Here is a 26,428-nt window from a genome sequence, read left to right on the forward strand (position 1 = left end):
CTGTCACCCAAAACCACAGCAAAATTTAGTTTTAATGTTTAAATGTGAAATTTCACAGAAATGGGAAATTCAAATGAGATTCAATGTGATCCCTATCAAATTACCAATTGCATTTTTCACAGAACTAGAACAAAAACTTTCACAATTCATATGGAAACACAAAAGACCTCGAATAGCTGAAGTAGTCTTGAGAAAGAAGAGTGGTGCTGGAGGAATCAACCTTCCTGACTTCAAATTACACTAAAAAGCTACAGTCATCAAGACAGTATGGTACTGGCACAAAAACAGAAATATAGACCAATGGAACAAGATAGAAAGTCCAGAAATAAACCCATGCACCTATGGGTACCTTATTTTTGACAAAGAAGGCAAGAATATACAATGGGGCAAAGACAACCTCTTCAATAAATGGCCTGGGAAAACTGAACAGCTATGTGTAAAAGAACAAAATTAGAACCCTTCCTAACACCATACACAAAGATAAATTCAAAATGGATTAAAGACATAAATGTGAGACCAGAAACTATAAAACTCTTTTAAGTGAAAACAAAAAACTCCACTGAGATTTCATCTCCACAGAGATTAGTATCAGTCAGTTCAGTTCAGTTGTGTCTGATTCTTTGTGACCCCACGGACCACAGCACATCAGGCTTCCCTGTTCATCACCAACTTGGCACAGTTTATTCAAACTCATGTCCATCGAGTCGGTGATGCCATCCAACCACCTCATTCTATGTTGTCCCCTTCTCCTCCTGCCTTCAGTCTTTGACAGCATCAGGGTCTTTTCCAATGAGTCAGTTCTTTGTAACAGGTGGTCAACATATCATTGTTCAAATAACACTTTGCAATGATCAAAATGTTTATTAATACTTAATAAAGATTTGAGGAAATAGGCACTCTCACATTGTTGGTGGGACTATTAAGATTATACAATCCTTATAGAAAGCACTTTGCCAATATCTGAAAAATAAAAATTTGCAAATCTTCTGACCTAGTAATTCCAGTTTAAAATTTTATTTTATAGCAACTCACTAATATGCCACATGACCTATGTACAAGGTTATTAAATGCAGCATTATCTGCAATTTAAATAGACTGGAAAGAAAATGTTTATCAGTAGGGACTGCTCCAATATATTATGGTACATCCATACAATTAAATCTTATGTGGTTATTAAAAAAAGACTCAAAAACTCTATGTACTGATATATGGAATGTGAGAAAAATGTCATGTTAAATGAAAAAGGCAAGCTGAAGAACAGCGTGTACTGCACAGTACATTTATGACTAAATATCTCCAGAATGATATTTAAGAAACAGAGAATACTTGTGGGAGGGGGAAATGAGTATTTAAAAAGGGATGGAGCCTTTTCACTATGTATCATTCTATGTCATGAATTTTGAACCAAGTAAATGCTACATGTTCTGATGAAAAACCTTTTTTCTTAAAAAGACACACATTTGAAATAAAAACTGTAATATACAACAGAAATCAAAATTCTTTCAGGTGAATTCAAGTTAGCAAGTACTATATTTCTTTCACCTGAAGGATAAACTTTTCCACAATTCCACTGAGCCTTTCAGGTTCCATCAGTTTATCTACCAATTCCTGTTCAACAGCCATTAGGGCTAAGCCACTAAGCTTTTCTTGTCCCCTGGTATGACATAAATATGTTTTAAGACGAGACAGTGTAGAAAATGAGTTTTCAACACTTGAAGTGACTGGCCAAGACAAAGCAATATATAATAGCTTTGATATGCAAGGAATATTATTGTGAAGACCATGCTGAATAAATAAATGGCCAAGATTGCTGAAGTTGATAAAATCATATTCCAGGACAAAGTTGAGCTTTGCATAGTGCCGATAAAATCTAAGTTCTGGGATGATGTCTGCGTCAAATTTATAAAATTCTTGGACATCTTTGGCTGTTGCTTCATTTAAGGGTTCATTCCATTTAAGTAACAGTTCTGAAATTTGCTTCATTTTATAATAATCAAACTCTAAAAAACACAATTTTAAATTTTGCAATACAGTATCCAAGCCTTGGTAATAAATATTAACTTTGTATTGTTCTTCTGTTGAGGTAGGAAAAAACATACTGTCTGAATTGCCAGGATCTACAGTTTTCTGAATTTTTCTTCTTTTCTGAAATGAAGGTCTTTCAACTTCAAAACCTTTACAGGTTATTTTTTGACATATTTCCTCTGCTCCATCCCAGATACTTTTGAAATAAGTATCATTTCTTTCAGATGATAAACACTCCAAAATTGCTTCTATTTTTGAAGACAAAGAAAAAATGTCTATTGTTTCACTTTGAAACTCTTTGGAAATAATTCCTATAACACTTAGTATTCGATAAAGAAATTTCAAACAAAAGATAAATTCAAATTTGGAAACCAACGCCAACAAATCACTCAATTCATCAACTAAACTTGTGTTTGAAGAATGGTTTGATAGAATTTCCAGCGTTTCAATGATTTCGGGAAGACCCTCAATCACAGACAGTAATGTATTATCATGGACTGTCCAACATGGTTGTGATGTGTGTTTCTTGCATGTTTTGCTTTGACTTGGGTTATAAATGTTTTGAAAATTTACCGACATTTCCCCATGAATAGTGCTGAACAAAGAACTGAGAGTATTCAGAGCACTTCGGAGCTCTTTTACTTCTTTACAAAACCTAATCACTGCCAAATCCAAACAATGTGTGTAACAATGCAGGTATAAAGCTCTTGGCTCTTCCTTCTTAAATTCTGCTGCAATTTTATTAAATTTTTCCCTCCAATTACTGGTGCTATCATAGGCTTGGCCTCGTATTTTATTCAAATCAACTCCAATTTGCTGCAGGTAAGCTTTGATACTCCTGTGTAAGTTGGTCCCAGTTATCTCTTCAACATCTATAAATCCCAAAAATCTTTCTTTAATTAATACAGCCTTTGATGTTTTCTGTGGGTATCTGACACAAACTGAGAGCTGTCCTTTAGTGGCACTATCAGTTGTCTCATCACATATTACTGAAAAAGCTGAGGAGACATTGATCTCATTTACAATATCTTGCAATATTTCAGTCTTTATTATTTCAATAATATCATTTTGAATTTGTGTACTATTATAGAAGTCAACTTGTGAATTCATAAGTCGAAATATTTCTTCTCCTTTATCTTTTGCTCGGATTTCTAACAATTCTAAAAAATTGCCTTTATTCACAGATGAAATAGACTGGTCATTTCCTCTTAGGAATAAACATTGTTTTCCAAGAAATAAAATATTTTCAATTATAAGCTTTAGGTACATTTTATTTCCTTCAATCTCTTTTGAATGATTAGATAAACTGTCATTAACAGCTTCATCACAAAATTGGTATTCTCTCCAAAACTGCAATGACTTTAAATGCATTTCACTTTTTTCATGCTTTCTGAATTTTTCCAGAGTTTTTTTCCAATTGGAAATTCCTTGCACTATAAGTGACTCTCTTCCATAGTTAAATTTTTTCTGGCAAAACAACTGGCATGAATAACAGAATATTACATCCGTTTTAATACTGTTTTCTAATCGTCGAAAATTTGAACACCAAGATTTTTTAATACTTCGTGATTTACCTTTAACTTTATGTATTTTGGATATAAATTTTGGGTGATGTAGTCTGTCACTTTTTTTCATGGATTTCATATTGTTTGGAGCATCTTGGTTTAACAGATGATCTTTTTGTTCTTCTCTATCTAAGGCAACCGTATGCTGACTGACTACAGATGACGGTGGTGAAAGGCTAGGCTGTTGTACACTATTACTTGATTCACTGGGCGAAATCTTGGGAGAAAAAGACAACATTTGTTTAAACAGTTTTCAAACAGTCAATTAAAATAACAAACATATCCATTCTAGTAACACATATGAACTCCACTAGAGGGAAACATTAACAATTATTATAACTCGGAATGCTTATTAATAATTTCAGGTCAGACTTGAGATGTGGGAACCTGAATGTGAATACCAAAAGGTGTTTATTGCTCTATGTTTTTGAGCTCCAGGATCAAAACAGGAATGAATATGTTCAAATACACATATAATACGTTTAAAAAAGGAAAGCTTAAAAAAGAAGGCAGTTAGCAGGCTTCCCAGGTAGCTCCCAGTGGTAAAGAATCTGCTTGCCAATGTAAGAGACATGGGTTCAATCCCTGGTCTAGGAAGATCCCACATGTCTCAGAGCAACTAAGCCTGTGTGCCACGACTACTGAGCCAGCGCTCTAGGGCCTGGGAACCACAACTACTGAACCGCATGTGCCTAGAGCCCGTGCTCAACAAGAGAAGTCACCACAATGAGAAGCCCATGCACTGCAACTGGAGAGTAGCCCCCACTCATAGCAACTAGAGAAAAGCCCATGCAACAACAAAGACCCAGCATAGCCAAAAATAATTGAAAAAAAAAAAAAAAAAAGGCAGTAGCAAAAACAATTAAAAATAAAACTTACATCCTCAGCGACATTTGCTGTTACTGAAGAAACTGTACCTGTTAAAGCATAAATTCAAGATCTTATACCATAATCTATAAAATAGTATCACTAACTATAATTATTCATTTCATATTAGACAACTGAAAGGAAACTTAGGATAAAGACAGATTCTATAATCAAGTATGGCAAAACAAACAGAAGATATGTCAAGTATCTTCACATCAATTTTTACCTTGTAATACATCAGAGTTCACAATGGGCAGGGCATCGTGAGTATCTGCCAATGACACTATATTGCTTATAACTGGAGTTGCGTCTTTCTTTGCAGAAGGGAGATTCGTTGAAGCATCATGTACCACTGAAACATTTATTGATAAAAATGAAAAGATTTCTTATAAACCAGGCGGAATCAACCAATCAGAAAGCACTGTTTAATAACAAGTATCTCAATGAATAAGATAAACATCTAATAGCTTTAAGTACTGCTGAGTATTGGAGTACTTTTTATTAGGGCTTAAGGATAGCCAGGTTCTTTAGGATAACGTTAATACCAACATTAAACTGATAATTTACATTTTTCATATCTTTTACATTTGCAGAGTTTCTTAGTCCTTTCGTATTATTTGCTTGAAGTTTCAAGCAAATCTTTACTGTGAAATTACCCATGAAGAACACAAGAGAGATTCCTACAGGATCTCCTAACAGGTATCATTTATAACCATTCCAGGATTCATCAACTTCAATACGAAGGAGCGAGGTTGGCGTCTAAGTATTGCAGAGATTTCTAGAATAAGTCCATCTGCATGATGCATAAGCTCCAGGGGAAATCGCTCATTCCACTGTCTATGAAATTAACACTGTTGGTCCTACATGAGGTTCTTGGATGGAATACATAGTTGGCTCTGGATTATCTACCCCTTTCTATTAGTGAACATCACAGTATTTTCAAGTAGCTCTGCTTCATGTGAAGAATGTAACTTAGAGTCTTGTTTTTATAAAGCAGGGCTAAGTAGAAGATTCTGTATTCTAATACAAGAATCTTTACAAGTAAATATTAAATCTTGTGATGAAGTGGTCTTCCTATCATGCAAAAACACTGGAAAACCTTTCTTTGAAACAAGTTTTAGATTGTTTTGACTTTTTTTTCCCCCTGCTTCCTCCTCATCCTCCCAGGCCTCAACTCCAGCCACTACCTGTTTTAAGTCAGCTTAATTTGGCAATGAATCAAAGTTATCGATTAAGGGAAAGCAGTAATATTGTTCAACAGTTACTGAATTTCTGATAACTGCTAAGCAAATAATACCTGTAGAAGATTCCATCTTAGCTTTACTGTAAGCAGAGAAACAATTAATAGAGCAGAAAAGCTCTGTCTTCCCCAAGTCATTGGTAGTCTCAATCATTTCATCTGAGGGCTTCAATGATTCGCAAAGAACAGATGGGAGTGTTTTGGCTGGTTTCTGTTAAAAGAGTTAAAATAAAGTTCAGATTCCTGCTCTATGACATATACCCACTACCACTGCTTAATTGAAATATTATAATAACAATGAAGTCACATTTTTGTGCTTTCTTAAAAACCAGAGAAAAGGCCCTTATAGGTTGTAATGACTAAAATGAAAGGAAACTGATTAATCTATTAGATAACTATTTGTATTATTTGTTAGGTATATTAATAGCAGTAACAGCACATATGCAAGCAATGAAGTGGTCATAAAAGATGTTCTTCATCCCAGGAAATCAAAACCAAGTTCAAAAATGAACACAAGTCTTATAATTACAGATCCTTCCCCAATGCCAAGCTGGGCATCAACCAAGGAAAGCGTTCCACTGGTGCTAAGGAGGAGTTAGAAAAAAGCGCCTAACACAAATTACAAAATGCTATGGGAATCCGTTTTCTAGCCTAACTTCATGGTAAAAATTGCAAGCACATTCTAAGAAAGCTACATACAAGCAGCGAGAGGTACAGAACATAGTGCATTCTGTAAGCAGTTAAGTGTGCAAAGGAAAAGAAGAGAAACTGAGAGGTTCACCACCTACTCTTTTTGGTGAAATGGTTAGGTAACACTAACAATGATGAAACAGTCTTAGGGGTACAAGATGCAAAGACAAATACAAATAATATAGATTTTTTGTGAAAGAATGTTGGCAAAGGAACAATGTAACAAAAAACAGTATAATTTTGAAAATTACTATTTTTGTCCCTTATCGGTATGAATTTTCATATTTTGAGAAATTAACAACTCACCAATATTTAATATTAACCAACAAATAGTGATATAATTGACATATTACTCATGTGGGAAAGTCAAGACTTAATCTAATTCTTGACTACAGTTCACTAACTATATGCATGTTCTCCATTATCAAAATCATACCAAAAACCAAACAAACAAAAAAAGCCGTACAATACCTTAAATGTAGCATGGCATTGTGTTAGATGTGCCTTCTAACTCATCTAGCCGAATCAGTCGTGCCCTGTCACACAGGCTCAGTAACTGAGCACTCAGAGAGGCTCTTACAATGGGAGGTCTACTCCCCGACTGCGGGGGTAAGAAGGAGTGGCATTCACTGCTCTCAGGGACAGGGCTCTATGCCCCGCTCCCCCACTGATTCTGCCACAAAGCCGTGGCTCCCAAGCGACCTAGCTGGACTGTCGCTTGTTTTTAAGGAAGAATTTACAGGCATAGAGTTGTATCTCAAAACAGTATCTGAATGCGCAAGATGTGTGATAGTACACCTCGTGAAAGGGACTCAGAACACCAATTGTGTTATCTCAATCCAGCAGAGCAGGGCCAGCTTCTCTGCTCTCAGAGCCACACATTCAAGGCCACACGTCCTCTATCAGAAACAGAGGATTATTTCTCATTGGTTTACTGCCTACTAGGATTCCTGATTCAGAAGAAGCACGTGACATTCTTGATTCATCTTTCAGCCTTGCTTATGAGGTGTAAGAATTAAATATATGGAATTAAAAATAAAACACATTTCTGTGGTTGAGTCTTACTGACCAATAGACTATTGTTATTGTTGCTATCTAGTTTATCAATAAGCTTCCTTCTGCTTGCCTTTTCTTCAAGGTAAGGTGATCCCCCTGAGATTCTCCAGGAAAATCTCCATGAGTCTTTTATAATGAATTGTTGTGTAAGAAAGAACTATTCTTTCACCTCTTTCATTATCTTACCAACTAAAAATAATTCCAATGGTACTAACATCTATACCCCCGCATTCTCCTAAGGTGGAAACATTCACAAACCAACTAACAGAAGTCAACTGTCCATTTTTCACTAGAGTCTTATGCAATCAAATTCAAAATGAAGTGATCTTTATTCATACCTGCTTATGTGCTGTAATACTCTTTGAACTATTAAAGTATTGAGACTGTCCTTCCATTTGAAGTATATGAAACATACTAGAGCTAGTGGAACAGTAAGCTCCACAATTCTCACAACAGTTCATGATGAGGTTATTAGCGGAGTGAAATTTTGAAAAACAGGCATTACAGCAAAGACTATGTTTCACGCTCTGGTATTTTACTTCGTACTGAATCTAGGATTTAAAAAAAAGACCCAGTAAAAACTCTGATATTTAAGCAGAATAATCAGAATCCCTAAAGGTTGAGAAATATTGTAACTTACAGCAGTAGTCTTCTGACACATGCTGCACTTGGCTGAAACACTGTTAGTACACATGGTAACAACTGGCTTTCTTTTTTCTTCATATGATGAAAGACAAGACTGACTGCAAAAAGTTTTGCTAGTGGTACTATCGTCCAGCTGAACACTGATCACGTCCTTTAGATTTAAAATGTCTCTAAAAAACAACAAGGGCACCATTAAGCTTTACCACAATTATTTTTTCTCTTCATAACCTAAATCACTCCCTTAAATAACTCTCTCCCCTTGTTTCATATACCTGAAGAACTATGAAATAGTAGAAACATAATCCTTGAAATAAGAAAATCTGAAAAAAAAAAAAAAAAGAAAATCTGAATTTGGTTTGATCCCTGGTGAGGGAACTAATAAGATCCCACATGCCACAGGGAAAGGCCAAAAAAAAAAAAAAAGCCAAAATAGCATTAAAAAAAGGAGTAAGAACTAAATAAATTACAAAAAAACAAAAGCAAACAAAACCAAATCTGATTTTTAAAATACTGTAGAATGAATGACAACATTTGGAAGTCTGCATACCTCAGGGAATCAGTATTTTCCAAATGATGATAGTATGCAGCAAAAATCATTTGCGGGTAAAAGAACCATTCTAAGTACAAACAGACCACTAAATTTTCAGGTGACAGTACAAAAAATTCACTGACATGGTTTCAGATTCCACATTACAACTAACATTTAAGAAACTACCACAATTCAAGTAGTATCAAAAAACATTTACAACTATCTCAAAAGCTATTAAAACACTACTCCCTTTTCTAAATATTTATTTTTAAGGTCAGATTTTCTTTAGACTTCAACCAAAACAACATTCTGTAACAAACTGAATGCAGAAGCAGATATTTAAACCCAGCCAGACAGTAAAGCAGTTTGCCATACTAATAAAACAATGCTCACTAAATTTTTTAAAAGGCTGTTTTCATAAAAAAATACTTATGTCAACATGTACTATTTATTGAATTAATAAATAGTTAAAAATTCCTCAGTTAAAATTCTAACACAATATATGTATAGCTAGATGTAATCTACATAAAGACCTTTGGATCTTCGAAAACTGTTGAGTGTAAAGGGATCCAGAAACCAAAAAATCTGAGAACTGCTACTACAGGAAAAACTAAAATATCTGGCTACCTAGATCCTTCAGAATATTAATCTTTCAAGATAATAGTTTTCCAGATGAAATACTCCTGAAATCAACACTACTTAATACCCCAATATTAACACATTTTTAGTGTATAAATCTTCCTTGAATTATGACGGGGTTATGTCCAGATAAACCCATTTTAAACTGAAGATATCATAAGTTGAAAATGTACATCTAACCTATAGAAAATTGAAGCTTAGCCTAGTCTACTTTAAATTTGTTTAGAACACTTACCATAATAACCTACAGATGGGTAAAATCATCCTACAAAAAGTCTTATTATAAAGTGATGAATATATCATATAACTTAATGAATACAGTACCAAACATGAAAGAATGATTGTAACGGTACATAATGATTTTAAGTTTATGAGTTGTTTATCCTTGAGATCATGTGACTGGTTGAGAGCTAGAGCTCACTGCTGCTGCCCCCCATTGTGAGAGTATCATTCTTCATACTATTGCACTAGCCCAGGGAAAGATCAACATTCAAAATTTGAAGTAAGTTCCTACTGGATGCATATCGCTTTAACACCACTGTAAAGTAAAAAAATCATCATGGAGAACCATTGGAAGTTGAGGACTATCTGTATTATAAGCTTTCTGCCTCCTTAAACAGCACCAAAATAATAGGTCAATTTTCATTATCATAACATCAGTCATTTTATTGGTTTAAGCTGTAGCTCTAAATGCAGTATCTAAGTTGTGACAAAATTTTTTCTAGGATTCACTGTGTTCCTAACAGTGTTTAGGAATTGGGCATACCAAGATGAATATAATCTGGTCCCTAAGGTCCAGAGGTTCGTAGTCTAACTGGAGCAATATCAATTCTTTAAGAACATTATTTTATGATAAGTGTTTTGAGAGTTATGGACACTATGAAAACACAGACTATGGAACAATTATCTGGGTGGTGGGTGGGGGAAATGAGAGGAAGGAATGGTATGGGAACTGATAAAGGGTACAGATATCTGAGGCAGATCTTTCAGATAGTAAGAAATTAGCCAGAGGGGAAGGAAGGGAGAAGAAACTGCACTGGCAAAGCATGAAGTCTAAAATGCTTGCTGGCTTTTACTGCTACTAGCATACTAGACTGCTGGCTTCTCACATACTAAGGCCTTATTTAAAAAAATAATAAACCGGGAATTTCCTGGCAGTCCAGTGGTTAGGACTCTGTGCTTTCACTGTCAAGGGTGAAGGTTCAAACCTTGGTCGGGAAACTAAGATCCTGCAAGACATGTGGTTCAGTTCAGTTCAGTTGGCTCAGTCGTGTCCAACTCTTTGCAACCCCATGAACCGCAGCATGCCAGACCTCCCTGTCCATCACCAACTCCCAGAGTTTACCCAAACTCATAAACATTGAGTCAGTGATGCCATCCAACCATCTCATCCTCTGTCGTCCCCTTCTCCTCCTGCCCTTAATCCTTCCCAGCATCAGGGTCTTTTCAAATGAGTCAGCTCTTTGCATCAGGTGCATCAGGTGGCCAAAGTATTGGAGTTTCAGCTTCAACATCAGTCCTTCCAATGAACACCCAAGACTGATCTCCTTTAGGTATGGCCAAATAAATAAATAAAGGGTCTCATCTTTCTAACATGATTTAAAATGTCATTTTCAAAGCTATCTTTCAATTGGCTCATGAAACAGAATAAAAACTACACTGACTCTAACACAACATTGTAAATCAACTGATCTTCAAAAAAAAACCCTACACTGACTCAAAACAGATTTTAAATGACTGCTTATTAATAAAACCTCATGGGGAACTGGTAATCAGCTAAAAATCCTAAGAACTACATATCAATACAAGATACTAATGAACACAGACGAACGCAGAATAAAAAGTTCTAAAAAAAGTACATGTTATTCTGAACAATGGATGGCCTCTCCTAGCCTAAGCATCATTACCTTTCCTCCCAACCTATTAAGTATTTTGTATCAAAACATTTTTATTCCAAAGAAAGTAAAACTTGTTTGTTTGTTCATATTGGATTTCTTTGCCTTAAAGAACAACTTACACACTACATCTTTCCTGCTTCAGCCTTTTCAATCTGCCTGGGAGCTCTGCTGAAGATGTGTAAATGGATAAACTCCAAACACAGGAACATGATACCTTAACTTCTCAGGGCCTCAGTTTCCTCAAAACCAAAAGAAAATGTTTGAAAGGATGATCTCTAAGGTCCCTTCCAGTTTTATGATTCTGCAGAGAAAGAAAGCATGCTGAAGAGAATGCAGCCCACAACAAAAAAGAAAAAGAACAAAGTACAGTGTTAAAAGGTTTACAAAGCACAAGAGAAAAGGTAAGTAGAATTCTGGGGAGGAAGATGAAGCAACGGCTAACTCCTGAAGCAGCAGCCAAATGAGGAACTAAAGCAACCAATGTAAAGAGTTGGTGGTGAGTTTGTTCAGAGAATACCGATAGTCAACATTTACTGGGTTCTTATTACATGTCAGTATTGTTCTGACCACTAAAATGTATTATTGAATGATTATAATTCTTATGTACATTTAACAAGATAGATGGGAATACTAAGTTCTCAACGTTGTTTGAACTTTGGCATGTATATGAATCACTTAGGGATAAACTCAGTTCTGATTAATAGGCCTGGGGAAACCTGAGATTCTACATTTCTAACAGGCTCCCAGATGACAAGCCACTCAGGGATCACATATAGTAGCAAAATGTGAACTAAGGAAGCAAGATTCAGGTCGTGGCAATTTGATTCCAAAAGAAGGTACTATTTGAAAGGCATTTAATCATATTCAGTGGCAAAACTGGTGGCTCATGTATTCTCTTGTTCTGAAACAAAGAACATTTAAAATGTTTAATACTAGCATTTAATGAGAAATAACATACCAGAATTATAATACCATATGACTCTCAAAGCACTGAACCTTTATATATCTCAGTGTAGAGTTCAAAATTCTGGATGTTATGAAATCACTATTACGTCTTTTCTCCTTACCTAAATTGTCTCACATAAGTAAAAAAGTTAGCAAAGGAGACCCCAATAGTAGTTCACAGAAACCTTAAGACTACATACATACATCTATGTTTACTGAAGGCCATTAAATTTTTCAAAGGAAAATTATGAAACAACTTCACTTGCCACTACAAGAGAAGCATTATAAAACTTTACCCCTTGGAAGGTCAAAAAGTAACTTATTATGATTAATTTTTCAGTAAGTTACTTCCTATACAGTTAAATGATAAAACAGAATGGACTCACAATAACCCCAACTGTATAGAATTTCCAACGTAAAGAAGAGGAAAATAAGTTTCAGAAGTCACATTATTTAAAGGTGAAGAGAAACACAACTATCATTTCAATTTCTGCAATTCTCTTAATAAACACACAAAAAACTGCTTCTGAACAACCTATTACAGGAACTAAAAGCAGAAGCAGCTTCTTTACCCTAAACCAAGGTAATTACTTCAGAAAAATACAAAGAAAATTACAACCAACATTCTGATCAAGATCTATGTAGGGAAGTAAAAGAGGGCATAATTTAGAATTATATACTTTGAGCAGTTTGAACACGTTCTCTTCGGAAGAGCTGGTGAACTGACAGATGAAATGTATTCAGTGATGCACAGTCTGGAGCAGAAAAGCTCAGTAGAACCTTTCCTCTGATAAGCAGTTTGTCCCTTTTGAAAAACTTTTTTACAACCGGAACAGGAAACCTGAACAGCTGTGGTTGAAACTGAAGGAAGCATCTTATTCATGCCAGATGACTCCAGAGAAAGCTGAATGCCTGTAGTCATCTGAGGAGCTATAAATACAAAACAGGAAGGAAAAAAATTAGTATTTATATAAAATTAAGTATGCATTCTTTCACTATCTTTTAGAGGTTACTTCTCCTGGACTTGAAACACAAAACAATCAATGCACTATTCAGGGGGATTCTAAAAAAGTAGAATAAACTGGCCATCAGATGGGTTAGAAGAAATATGATTAACTTAAGTAATTCTATTACCACTGTCTGAAAATGCAGAGTTTATTTTCAGGTCATTCTCCTGAGTTTTGGGCTGCTGGGCTTGACAGTACTCCTAAAAAAAAAAAAAAAGAGTTGAAATAATGAAAACAATCAATAGAAAACGATACGTTATGCTCAAGTCCGCTCGCCGGATTGTACTGTCGCACTGAACCACGGAGTGTAAGCAAACACTCCCCTTCCGGCGACGTCTGGCTGGCCACGCCCACTGAGCGCGGCAGGCACTGCGTGCCGAGGCGCGGCTTTAGGACCGCCTGTTGCCCTAGTCCCTCGGCAGCCACCACAGAGGGGAGACACACTCAGTGACGGTGCTTGTCCCCCTTCTTGTTCTGATCGCTAGCGGCTAACTGTCTGCATAAAGACCTTAAACACACAGATTCTTGGACTGGGCTGAATGAGTCTTACAAAGCAGGATTTTTTCAGAGCATCAGGCAATCAACCTAAACTTGCTTCATGTCTTTGAATGTTCAAGGACTGAAGAAGTGACAGGTATTTCTTAGATGGACAATATCAATATTGGCCATTGTCACCCAGTGGGAGTCATACCCTCTACTTGGTACTAATTTACTTTATGTTATTTCTAAACAGAATACTAGAAGTAAATTTAAAATGAAATTGCTTTTCATTGTAAATTTCAGCAGGTTCATATATAAACAATCTAAGGAGATTTAGCCCTGCTTACAGCTTGACCTAATTTATCCTTTACGGGTTCTTCAGCATTTGATAAGTGTAAAAAAGTTAAGGATAAAAATGAATCTGATCTGGATAAACAAAGAAAAATTCTAAGTACTTAAAATGTACTAAATAATTATATTACTTAATAGAGATAGTGGCACAAAAGCATGTAACTAGTTATTTGTATTGTTTCAAGTTAAGAAAAATGAAAACAAATATGTGCTAACCTCAAATAGACCCATAATATCCTAAGCAATCTTTTTTATTAAACCCAGTACCCACATCCAAACAGTCCATCTTTCTCTCACATTCTTGCACATGCTTATTATGGCACTTAACCACATATTCTACATTACTTGGTCAACTGCTTTGGGGAAGGAATTAAGATTTTTAACCAATAAACTAGCATTTGCATACCTAAAATTTATAATTAAATGCTACTATGGAAAACAGAAAATAAGGTAAAACGCCTACCTGAGGATTGTCGGGCTCTACCTTAATCTCATCTAGTCTCTTCACATGTGTCTCCACCGCCTTGTCACATTCACCACTTGTTGGTGATTCTTTCATCTTAGCGTCTGATGCAAAGAAATCCTCTAGTTCCAAACTAATGGGTTTTTTCCTTTGGAAACAGTTTCCAGATTCCTAAAATAAATCATGAACTGATGAAGAGTCTAATTTTTAAGAATCCCTTCAAATACAGTAATTTTCTGGAGGCACAAAAGGCTCTTTCACAGTACCTTTCCTTCATCCAATACTCTGCAATATAGCTTTGCTTTTTACATTTCTCCAGTAAATAAACTTCTATGCCTTCTTCTGGTATAAAGACTAGTCTTCTCTACTTCTATTCCCTCAGGCCCCCCCATCCCTCTGATTATTGGTTCCTCTCACGCTCAGTCACTTCAGTCATGTCCGAAGTCTTTGCGATCCCATGGACTGTAGCCTGCCAGGCTCCTCTGTCCATAGGATTTCCCAGGCAAGAATACTGGAGTGGGTTCCATTTCCTCCTCCAGGGGATCTTCCCAACCCAGAGATCAAGCCTGCGTCCCCCAGTTCCTTTCACAGAAGCATTTAAATACATTAAAAAAAAAAAAAAAAGTCCCGTTTCTAAAGCTACTGCCTTCCTTCTCACCAATTCTTCTCTTGTCTTTGAAATTCTTTCCTTCCTTGACTCTTATAACTCCAAGACCTACTTCTCCTCCAACCTTTTTTTACTTCATCTGCTTCTAAATATCCGTGTTCCTCTAAGCACAATTCCTCAGGACTCTTCTCACTTGCTCATGGGTACAATCCAGGATTCAAGTATCATCCATATGCTCTTTTCCCCCTTATGCCTGAGCTCTAGCCCAGATAACCAACTACTTATTAAATATCTCCACTTGAATGTTCCTGGCATTCCTCAAATTCAAGAGACTTAAAACTACATTCCTGGGCTTCCTTGGTGGATCAGTGGTTAAGAAATCTGCCTTGCAATGCAAGGGACACCAGTTTGATCCCTGGTCCAGGAAGATTCCACATGCTGAGGAGCAACTTAGTCTGTGTGTCACAACTACTAAGCCCATGAGCTGCAACTACTGAAGCCTGCATGCTGCAACAGGAGCAGCCCCGAAATGAAGTGAGAAGCCCTTGCACACACAAAGAGCAGCACCCCTTCTTCGCTACTGGAGAAAGCCCGATGAAGCAATGAAGAACCACCACAGCGCCCCCCCAAAACAAACAATTCTCATGTTATCCCCACAAACCTGCTTTATACATGCTGTCTTTCTTGGGAAATGGCTTTCTGGTATATACCCAATTTTCCAGACCAGAAATCTAGGGATAGCCATAAACTCTTCTCCCAAAGTCCTCACATCTAATCACCAAATTGGATCAAATAATTATGTCTTGAATCTATTTTCTCATTACACTTAATTCCGCCTCCACCTCCTATCAATTCCTTTTTGGTAAATAGTGTTAAGAAACAACAAGCCCAAGATGGACTTATTTGCTAAGTCCCATCAAGACTTAATACCTAACTGAACTGCAGTTTCAAACTCTCCAAACAGTGAAATTTTAAGCCAGTCAGTTAATTTCTTGGTCAGCACTAATGAGGTAATCTGCCCAAAACTTTATCTGAACTAGTCTACTCTTTTAGCTTCCTTATCCTACCCTCTTCCTGCCTATAAAACCTTCCATCTTGTATAGCTCCTTGAATATCCTGTTATTCACTAGATGGCATATTGTCAGATTTCTGAATGAAACTGATTAGATCTTCAAATTTATTGGGTTGAATTCTTTTTTTTTTAACAGTAGCTAATATCCAAAATCAAAATATAAGATTGCTGTGCATTTAGCTTAAAAAAGAATTCCATTTTATAACTTTTGAGGAACTACAGGAGTCTTTTGATGGTGCAAAGCAGATAGATTAGAGTTCCTGGAGAAAGAGAACCACATATGGCTTTCTTGACTTAAGAGAACCATTTTGACCTAAACCATTTTGTGATCTAAGCCTGACTTCAATGCTTGTCCTTTAGCGGGTCTTAGTAATTAATGATCTTGCTGGTGGTAGCTGCTCAGTCATGTCTGACTCTCTGCAACTCCATGGACTGTAGCCCACCAGGCTCCTCTCTCTGTGGAATTCTCTAGGGAAGAACACTGAAGTAGGTACCCATTCTTCTTCTGGGTAGCTTCCCGACCCAGGGATCGAACCCAGGTCCCCAGGTTCTTTACACTTTGAGCCACCAGGAAGTCTAAAATTACTGGGTGAACTAGATAATCTAACTCCAGTGCGTGTGCGCTAAGTCACTTCAGTTGTGTCCTGCTCTGTGACCCTATGGACTGCAGCCCGCCAGGCTTCTGTCCATGGGATTTCCCAACCCAAGGCTCAAACCCACATCTCTCATGTCTCCTGAATTGGCAGGCGGGTTCTTTACCACAAGTGCCACTTGAGGGAATGCTGAAACAAGGGAGGAGCAGTCAAGAAACAGCACTGCCACAGCAGGGGCAGGGTCCTGGTTCCTCAAGGGAATAATACCTTTGAGGTCCACAGGAACTAAGGCTCCCTCCCAGTTGGAGGGTGGGAAGATGATGTTGACCCTCCAGACTTCAATCAACTAAACCTTGGGCTCTGTTGGCCTTTGTTCCAATTCTATGTTGAATTCTCTGTTCAAGCCCCTTCGTGAATATGCATGTACCCTCAGTTTAAAGAAGGGCTTTTGTTCGTCTGAGGGGAGGGCCGTAGGCAGGGGCTTCAGTGAGGGGGCTCGACAGTGGTCACCCGGCTTGTTGCTTTTCTGGTCGCCACTCCCCCGGCCGGCCGGACAAGACCCGCCAGTAGCGCGGCACGGACTCCTCTCGGGTTTGTGGACGCTGCTCTGAGCAGCGTCATCCTTTATACCAGAAAGCTGGCGGGCACTATGGGGAAAAAACAAAACGAGAAGAAAGTGGAGGAGGTGCTGCAAGAAGAGGAGGAAGAGTATGTGGTGGAGAAAGTCCTAGACCGCCGAGTGGTGAAGGGCAAAGTGGAGTACCTGCTGAAGGGGAAGGGGTCCTCCGATGAGGATAACACACGGGAACCAGAAGAGAGCCTGGACTGTCCTGACCTCATTGCTGAGTTTCTGCAGTCACAGAAAACAGCACACGAGACAGGTAAATCAGAGGGAGGCAAGAGCAAAGCTGATTCTGATTCAGAAGATGAGGGGGAGGAGAGCAAACCAAAGAGGAAGAAAGAAGAGTCAGAAAAGCCGTGAGGCTTGGCCTGGGGTTTGGAACCAGAGCGGATTATTGGAGCCAGGGACTCCAGTGGGAACTCATGTTCCTTATGAAACAGAAGAACTCTGATGAGGCTGACCTGGTTCCTGCTGAGGAAGCCAATGTCAAGTGCCCGCAGGTTGTCATATCCTTCTATGAGGAAAGGCTGACGTGGCATTCTTACCCCTCAGAGGATGATGACAAAAAAGATGATAAGAATTAACTTTCTCGAATACCAGCCCCTGTCACATCTGACTGTGGGTTTCAAGGGGGGAAAGAAGGAGTTCTACTTGTCTTGACACCATAAAGGTGGCTTGAGAAGATGTCCTTTGAAGAGCCAGTATAGTTTCTGTGCCCTACAGCAGCCCAAGTGCTTTAAAGCCGTTCCATGCTGTATAGTTTGCACACCCATCCCCGTGGAGGTGAAGGAGGGTCAGTGTTTCAAGGCAACCCGTTCTGAACTTTGCTTAAAAAAAACAACAAAAAACCAAGGGCCTTCTATGAAGGACAAAATGCAAAATGGGATGTGGGAGAGCAAGCAATACTGTAAATCTTCAAAGAGCATCTCCACAACCCACACAGGCTTCTTCCCGATAGTGTTAACTCTGCATTTTTACAGCGTAGCATGTGTGCAGTTTTTGGCAATTACTGGTGTATTATTTGGGGTGGGTGGGAAAGAAGGGATATGGGTTAGGATCATTTTTGTTAAAATTTGGGGAAATGGTGAAACAAAAGAAAAGAACAACTAATGATTGGGTTCTGTGTTCAGAATATTGTACCCTTTCAAAAAATGTCATTGGCAACCTAAATGAGGACTGTGAGAGACTGTTTAAAAGCTGTGAATGCCTGAAACTTAGAAGCCAAGGTATTCCCTGCCTGAGCTTAATGCTGTTCCCAAGAAAGGACTAAGAAGCTGCCAAAGCTGCCATTTGGGGGATGGAAACTGGTTGAGGAGGAAAAGTCTTATTGGAGTGTATACACAGGCAGATCACTCTGTCTTAGAGGTGCTACTTATGAAACTGACAAGAAGACCCTTTCTTTTCCTGTTGTGAAATTAACAATATCAGCTTCTCCATCTAAGCCACTGGTGAAGTATTTAGGGAAGGGCAGAGAGTGGCATAGGAGGTAAGTGAGTAGGGAAAGACAAGGGTCGGTGCTCATAGGGTGGAAAACTCTTGGAGCCTCTGTTTTTTGAACTTTGAAACCACTGGTGGCAGGGTTCAGTCACTGACAGCACAAGTTCAAGAGTTGAATGATTTCAAAAGCCCTGGACTCAGGAGAAGATTTAATTTTCATACTGGGGCAGTGGTTCACTTTAAAACAAAACAAATTTTTTAATTTTAAGAATTAACTAAAATCCAAAACACTGTCTTCAGTCATAAGATCCATCAGTTGTTGACATCGTCTTGACCTGCATCTAGAACGCCACTGTAATTTTTAGGCATGTGATAGGCTTTTGTGAAAACTTTTGTTTAAATGTAAACTTCACATCAACACTGTCAGTTTTTTGTCTTAATAAAACTATATAGATTTATAATCAAAAAAATAAAAAATAAAGAAGAAGGAAGTGGCAACCCACTCCAGTATTCTTGCCTGGAAAATCCCATGGACGGAGGAGGCCGGTAGGCTACAGTCCATGGGGTCGCAGAGAGTTGGTCACGACTGGGCAACTTCTCTTTCTTTCTTTCACTTTAAAACTTTCCCAGTTTTGCTGCTGGGGAGACAATGCTTTGGGCAAGATCCCCAGTGTTCTCCTTACTTGCTGCATGAATATGTGCTTAGCCTCATCTGATTCTTTGCTACCCCATGGACTGTAGCCTGCCAGGCTTTTCTGTCCATGGGATTTCCCAGGCAAGAATACTGGAGTGGGTTGCCATTTCCTTCTCCAGGGGAATATTCCTGACCCAGGGATCAAACTTCCATCTCCTGCACTGGCAGGTGGATTCTTTACCACTGAGCCACTCAGGAAGTAAGTAATAACAAATATTTCCTTCTCCCAATATTTGGCATGGTTGTGTCCATTGGCTTGACAACCACCAAGAGGTAAACCCAGTTTTCATGCAACAATTGTTCAGTCCCAAGGCCTCTATTTTCAAGGACAGACTGTTTCCTTGCATTCTCCTTCTTTCCTTGCATGCTAAGTAGCTTCAGTCGTGTCCAACTCTTTGCCACTCTATAGACTGTAGCCTGCCAGGCTCCCTTGTTCATGGGATTCTCCAGGCAAGAATACCGAAGTGGGTAGCCATGCCCTCTGCCAGGGGATCTTCCTGACCCAGGCATCGAACCTGTATCTCTCTCTCTTTTTGAACCTGCATCTCTTACATCTACTGTGTTGGCAGGTGATTCTTGGCCTATTTTCCATTTTTCTTGCAGCTGCCACCTCCAATTCTAAATCCTCTGGAACTCTTTCCCTTCCTAATCTTCACTGCAGAGGACAAGTCTCCTGGATTCCTTTTCTTATACCACCTCCATGAGAAAAGGAAACTCTTTTTGCTTTACAAATAATGATTATGGAGGGCAGGAGATAAGTAAAACAGATATGGTTAAGTTAAAGTTCTTACTGGAGTAATTCCAGGTCTATGGTTTTATACTGAGTTAGTATGTTGAAAATCCCCAAATTCTGTCATTGTCTTTTATTTTTGAGGTTGGAGCTCAACCACCAACCTCATCCTGATCTTTAACCCAGCTTTCACTGTAATCTCTTCACTCTAGGCAGAAAATTAAATAAGGCCTCACTGTGAAGTGCAATAAAAACTCACACAAGGCTCTGCTCAGTCCATTTGAGCATTATATACAATCAGTAAAGTAAAACTCGCTGGAAGTTAACTACTAGATTGTAGATCCCCCTTCACTTGAAAGTAAATATGCTATATTAATTTTAAAGATCAATTAAAAATAGAATATCGAGGAATTCTTTCAAACATGTCAGTCATGACACAGGCAAAGAATAGAAAGTACCTTGAAAATGTAACTAACCCTAAAATATATTTGAGACAGAAGAAAATGGTACATTAACACTTCTTTAGCTACTAAAAAAACAAAAAGAGCAAAAGACATATGTGAATAACAAATTCATTACTTCCTTTCTCAATAAGATGAACAAAGGAGTAACAAGTCCTAGAGACCTCTTTTTAACATAATCGCATCCATCTTCCCAAACTGGAGCTAAACCACATATACACTGGAGACTATTAATAGTCACAGAATAAATGTGGCGCATCTTCCTGCTAGTTAATTAAAAAAAATTTAATTTAAACCAAACAGGGATAGATTATGAAGCAGAAAACTCACATTATTTTAAAAGGAAAGCATGAGTATCAGAAAGAGAGTAAAAAGGACTTCCCTGGTGGTGCAACAGGTAAGAATCCACCTGCCAAAGGAGGGGACATGGGTTCAATCCCTGGTCCGGGAAGATTCCGCATACCAAGGAACAACGGGGCCCGGGAGCTGAAACAACTGAGCCTGGGTGCTGCAGAAAGAGAAGCCACCGCAGAGAGAAGGCTGTGCACAACAAAAGGGCGGACCCCGCTGAACACAGCTAGAGAAGCTCTGCGTGAAGCAGCCAAGACCCAGTGCCACCGAGAGTTAACAGTAAATAAATATAAATGAAATTGCATTAAAAAATCCCATTTGATACGATGTCAACCCCTTTACAAAACTCTGAGGAATAAATTTAACCAAGGAAGTGAAAGACCTATACACTGAAAACTACATAACATTGATAAAAGAAACTGATTATGGTTCAAAGAAATGGAAAAATATCTCATGATCTTAGATTTGAAGAATACTGTTAAAATGGCCATACTACCTAAAGCAAACTATAAATTTAATGTAATCCCTATGAAAATACCCATGACACTTTTCACAGAACTAGAACAAATAATCTTAAAATTTATACAGAACCACAAACACAAAAAACAACATTGGAAGCATAGTATTTCCAGACTTTGGACTACATTACAAAGCTACAGTGATCAAAACAGCATTGTACTGGCACAAAAACACACACATAGTTCAGTGGAAGAGAACAACCACACACATATGGCACACACACACTCCTATGGCAAAGCAGGTGAGAAAACACAGTGGAGAAAAGATAGTCTTTCCAGCGAGTGGTGTCAGGAAAGCTGGACAGCTATGTGTTAACAAGAGAAATTAGGACATTCCCTCACTCCATGTACAAAAGTAAACTCAAAATGGTTTAAAAACCTAATTATAAGATGCCATAAAACTCCTAGAAGGGAACACAGGCAAAACATCTTGGACATAAATCATAGAAATATTTTCTTAGATCAGTCTCCCAAGGCCAAAAGAAAGCAAAAATATACAAATGGGACCTAATCAAACTAAAGAACTTTTGAACAGCAAAGGGATTAATAAAATGAAAAGACAACATACAGAATGAGAGAAAATATTTGCAAATGATAGCTTAATTTCCAAAATATACAAACAACTCATACAATTCAATAACAAAAAACACCAAATAACCCAATTAAAAAATGGGCAGAAGATTTAGTCATTTCTCCAAAGAAGTCAAATAGATGGTCAATAGGCATATGAAAAGATGTTTAACATTATTAGAGAAATGCAAATCAAAACTACAAAGAGGTATCAGCTCATTGCAGTCAGAAAGGTTATCATCAAAAAGTGTAGAAATAATAAATGCAGGACAGGGTGTAAAGAAGAGGGAACCTTCCTACACTCTGGTGGGAATGTAAATTGGTACAACCACTATGGAAGACAGTATGGAAGTTTCTTAAAAAACTAAAAATAGAGCTTCCACATAATCCAACAATTCCACTTCCAGGCATATATAAGCAAAAGATGAACATTCTAAATCAGAAAAATACATGCTGCACAGCAGCACTATTTACAACAGCCAAAACACAGAAACAACCCAAATGCCCGTGAACAGACAACCGGCTTAAGAAGATGCGGTGCATACATACAATGGAATATTATTCTGCCATAAAAAAGAACGAAACACTGCCATCTGTAGCAGCAGTAGTGAATATTATACTAAGTGAAATAAGTTAGACAAAGACAAATATATCACTTTTAAGTGGAATCTAAAAAATAAAACAAAAAGTCTATACACAAACAGAAACAAACTCACAGATACAGAAAATAAGCTTATCAGGTTACTAAAAGGGAAAGGGGGAGGAGGGATAAATTAGGAGGATGAGATTAACAAATACAAACCTCTATACATAAAACAGGCTTCCCTGGTGGCTAGGATAGTAAAGAACCTGCCTGCAATGCAGGAGACCTGGGTTTGATCCGTGAGTTGGGAAGATCCCCTGGAGAAGGAAACGGCAACCCACTCCAGTATTCTTGCCTGGAGAATCCCATGAACAGAGGAGCCTGGCAGGTTACAGTCCATGGGGTCACAAAGAATTGACTAACACTTTCTTTCATACATAAAACAAGGATTTACTTTACATATAGCACAGTAAACATACATACAGCCAATATCCTATAATAATCTATAATGGAAAATAATATAAGTTATGGAAATATACATATTTCTATATGTGTATACATATATATATAAATATATAACTGAATCACTCTGGTATACACCTGAAATTAACATAATACTGTGTCAACCTCAATGAAACAAACAAAAAGCCATGAAACTGCAAAGAACTGGCAAGCTATTAGAAGTTACTTCCAGATACATAAACAGACCTCCAGAGGGAATATATATACTTCCCTCTTGGAAATGATAATACTGCATATATAAACCTGTTGATGAAAAATGAAACAATTGTCAATCTAAGAGAGAGGATTTTATTTGAGCCAACCTGAGGATTATAAACTGGAAAGTCCTTCAGAAAGCACTGAGGACGGTTTCATCTGTTAGGAGATGAAGGCACCATCACGTTCATTTTCAAAACAAAGGATCATATGTCAAAATAACATACTGACACTTTACATAAAGGTCATCAAAGATACAAAGTCTATATAAACATGTAGAAAGTGAGCAGTAAGTCACCACGACTCCTCAATGAGTTTGGAAAGAACGCTAATCTTTTAGGAAAGTCCATTGCTGCTGCTGCTGCTGCTAAGTCATTTCAGTCATGTCCGACTCTGTGCGACCCCATAGACAGCAGCCCACCAGGCTCCACCGTCCCTGGGATTCTCCAGGCAAGAACACTGGAGTGGGTTGCCATGTCCTTCTCCAATGCATGAAAGTGAAAAGTGAAAGTGAAGTCGCTCAGTCGTGTCCAACTCTTCAGGACCCCATGGACTGTAGCCCACCAGGCTCCTCTGTCCATGGGATTTTCCAGGCAAGAGTACTGGAGTGGGTTGCCATTTCCTTCTCCATTCCATTGCTAGAGGGGGTAAAAATAGTTGGCATTATAATAATATTATTGGCCATTATATATATTGGCATTATAATTAATGCCAGAAGGCATTCCCATTTTTGAGGAGGTCTGGTTAATGTATAATGCAGATGAACACTACACACTAAAGGGGGAGAGAGGAGGCCCAAAGGGACACAGGAGATAATTCTATGCTTAAATTTTTTCTTTCCTTCAGATATAAACTTCATCAAGCCTGATGCTTCAAACTGAGTCACTTTAATCTTTTCATTCCTCCCCGCTATACTTCTGCTGTTACTCGTCTCCTACTTGTAAAGTCATTTTTGCCTATTCAAATTCTTTTCAGCTTCTAAACCAACTCAGCTCTGGATTTCATCAAATTGGAGAGAATTAAAAACAAGATATGCCTAGACAAGATAAATACATAGGCCTGTCAGAATAGCTTCCAGCATGCTAAAACCCTGCCACTGGCAACAATTATAAAATTAAGACTATCCCTGAGGACACTCTCCAGGATAAAGCAGTCTTATCTCTTAGGAATTGTGACCTTTACTTCTAGGGTTTGGCCCCCCTACCCCAGAATCTCAACTGAAAGTCCACATCTTTACCAAGTCCCCTCTACCTTAACTGGGCTTAAATTTCAAGTGCTCCTAGCTTTGCAAAGCTACTATAATCTATTTTTAGGTGTTTATCCTCCCAACTGCTGTTTTCTGCTAAGTTTTTTTGAGTCTCGCTTTGTAGATGTGCAGTTCAGGAGATAGTTAAAAAGTGGAAAGTCAAAGTGTTAGTTGCTCAGTCCTGTCCAACTCCTTGTGACCCCATGGTTTGTCCACGGAATTCTCCAGGCAAGAGTACTGGAGTGGGTAGCCATTCACTTCTCCAGGGGATCTTCCCAACCCAGCGACTGAACCCAGGTCTCCTGCATTGCAGTCAGATTCTTTAACATCTGAGCTACCAGGGAAGCCCAAAGATTGGAGAAGGGGATCTTTGTCTGCAAATTTGGGGGCTTATGTCTCAGAGGTTCTTTCCTCCCAGATTGTACCACTTGAGTTTCAACTACTTAGGCAACCCAAAATTCCTCTTTCTTTAACTCACTATGCTATAAGAAGATACTGTTTGAGATAAAATGCAAGAGTGCTAAAGGAAGGAAATAAAGTTAGAAGAGCAGATGTGAGTCATATCAGGAAAGTACTTGAATACAAAAACCTTGCACTTAAGCTTTTGGGGTTCAGCAACTATTTCATTCATAGTTCTTTTAAATAAAAATTTACTTAAAAAAAAAAACACCTAATAAAATCCTAAGATACACTCAACTGTGTCACACACCAAATGTTAGGTATTTTGGAGACCTCCAAAGCATTAATTTGTGCTAAATTACAGAGACCTATAGAAAATAATTTTTCCATCCAGGTGAATACAGTTGATGTATCACTAATAAAGATTACAGCTTTGGACCTATCCTCTTTGGGTTCTGAACTGTGTATTACGCTCACAGAAAATCCTAGACAGAAATTCACTATTTAGCAAAGGAATCTACTCCTCTAAGTAATACTCTTGATTTAAGACTAAGATTTTAGATGGGCAAAGTGCTGAGTCCTAATTCCATCAGGACTAACTGTAATATAATTCGTGTTATACATTTTGCGGGCATCTTGTCATATATTTGTGATGAGAAATACAAGCTATCGTCAGATGTTATTAGTGATTCAACCCTTAGAGAACTCTCCACTTGCCTACTTTTGAGCTTTCGGTTCAGTTTAATTGAAAAGTATCAGGCTGTAACCTGAGAAAGTTCAAAACGCAACCATCCATGAAACCAAGTTTCAATCTTGTACCCTAAAGCAAAATACTGAAATAAAATGATGAAGACTGCACCTTCACCTAATTCCAATTTCAAATCCGAAATTCTTATAATTTGAAAATCTCTCTTAGCAGACATCCCGTGTACAACTCTATTTGCAATAAGGAGTGTCAAGATTTTTTAAGTTTGAAAAAATAATTGCCTTAACGAGGGAGAGCCACAGGTGTGATCTCATGAAATGTTTTAGAAACAGAGAACGCAGAGAGACACCCAAGGCTGAAAAGGAGTTACGGAGCAGGGGTAGTAGGCGGCGAGAAACGCGGAAAGTGGGGGCAAATACGCTCCGACTCTGAGGGCAAGGAGACGACAAACGCTAGCCAGGGGGACTGACCCTGAATTCTCGACCCCCACATGGCGGCATCCATAGGCAAGGCTGGGTTCCTAGAACCCCGGCTCTCGCGGACACTTCATCCTCCCTCTGACAGGCGAAACTCTCCGCTCGCCTCTGGTAAAGTACAGGAATAAAGATCGACGCCACAACCGCTTAAGGAGGCTTACTAATTTCTTTCAGGAACGCCCGCCACGCGAAGTTTCTAAAAGCAGTTTCGACGCAAAACGGTCGCGTAGGCCCCGCCCCTTTCCC

General features: G+C 38.2%; 1 protein-coding gene and 1 pseudogene across 5 annotated transcripts; one reads left to right on the top strand and one right to left on the bottom strand.

Moving 5' to 3' along the window:
• Positions 1-14: 14 nt before the first annotated feature.
• ZMYM1 (zinc finger MYM-type containing 1) lies at positions 15-26,428 on the bottom strand. 5 transcript variants are annotated; one of them, XM_020874697.2, is made up of 10 exons: positions 26,344-26,428; positions 14,401-14,571; positions 13,234-13,306; positions 12,780-13,029; positions 8,084-8,258; positions 7,782-7,994; positions 5,755-5,908; positions 4,684-4,809; positions 4,470-4,507; positions 15-3,807 (listed from the first exon to the last, which is right to left on the bottom strand). In XM_020874697.2, the coding sequence occupies exons 2-10, from the start codon at positions 14,494-14,496 to the stop codon at positions 1,528-1,530; spliced, it is 3,405 nt and encodes a 1,134-aa protein (XP_020730356.2). In that variant the 5' UTR covers positions 14,497-14,571; positions 26,344-26,428; the 3' UTR covers positions 15-1,527. The 5 variants fall into 5 exon arrangements, with proteins under 5 accessions (XP_020730356.2, XP_020730349.2, XP_020730361.2 ...); XM_020874690.2 differs by lacking the exon at positions 26,344-26,428 and adding an exon at positions 26,177-26,337; XM_020874702.2 differs by lacking the exons at positions 13,234-13,306; positions 14,401-14,571; positions 26,344-26,428 and adding an exon at positions 11,274-11,455 and having other exon boundaries at positions 12,780-12,869.
• Positions 17,159-18,100, top strand: LOC110125612 (chromobox protein homolog 1 pseudogene; annotated as a pseudogene).

The sequence above is a fragment of the Odocoileus virginianus genome, chromosome 5 (assembly GCF_023699985.2).
Source record: "Odocoileus virginianus isolate 20LAN1187 ecotype Illinois chromosome 5, Ovbor_1.2, whole genome shotgun sequence".
Taxonomy (NCBI): Eukaryota; Metazoa; Chordata; class Mammalia; order Artiodactyla; family Cervidae; genus Odocoileus; species Odocoileus virginianus.

Bases quoted from the DNA above. Each gene is read 5' to 3' on its own strand.
- ZMYM1 (XM_020874690.2), bottom strand. From the start codon at position 26,206: ATGCCGCCATGTGGGGGTCGAGAATTCAGG. The intron at 5,909-7,781 runs GTATGAATAAAG...CTCTTTTAACAG, and splicing joins GTATTACAGCACATAAGCAG to AAACCAGCCAAAACACTCCC. The intron at 4,508-4,683 runs GTAAAAATTGAT...ATGCTTTAACAG, and splicing joins GAACTCTGATGTATTACAAG to GTACAGTTTCTTCAGTAACA.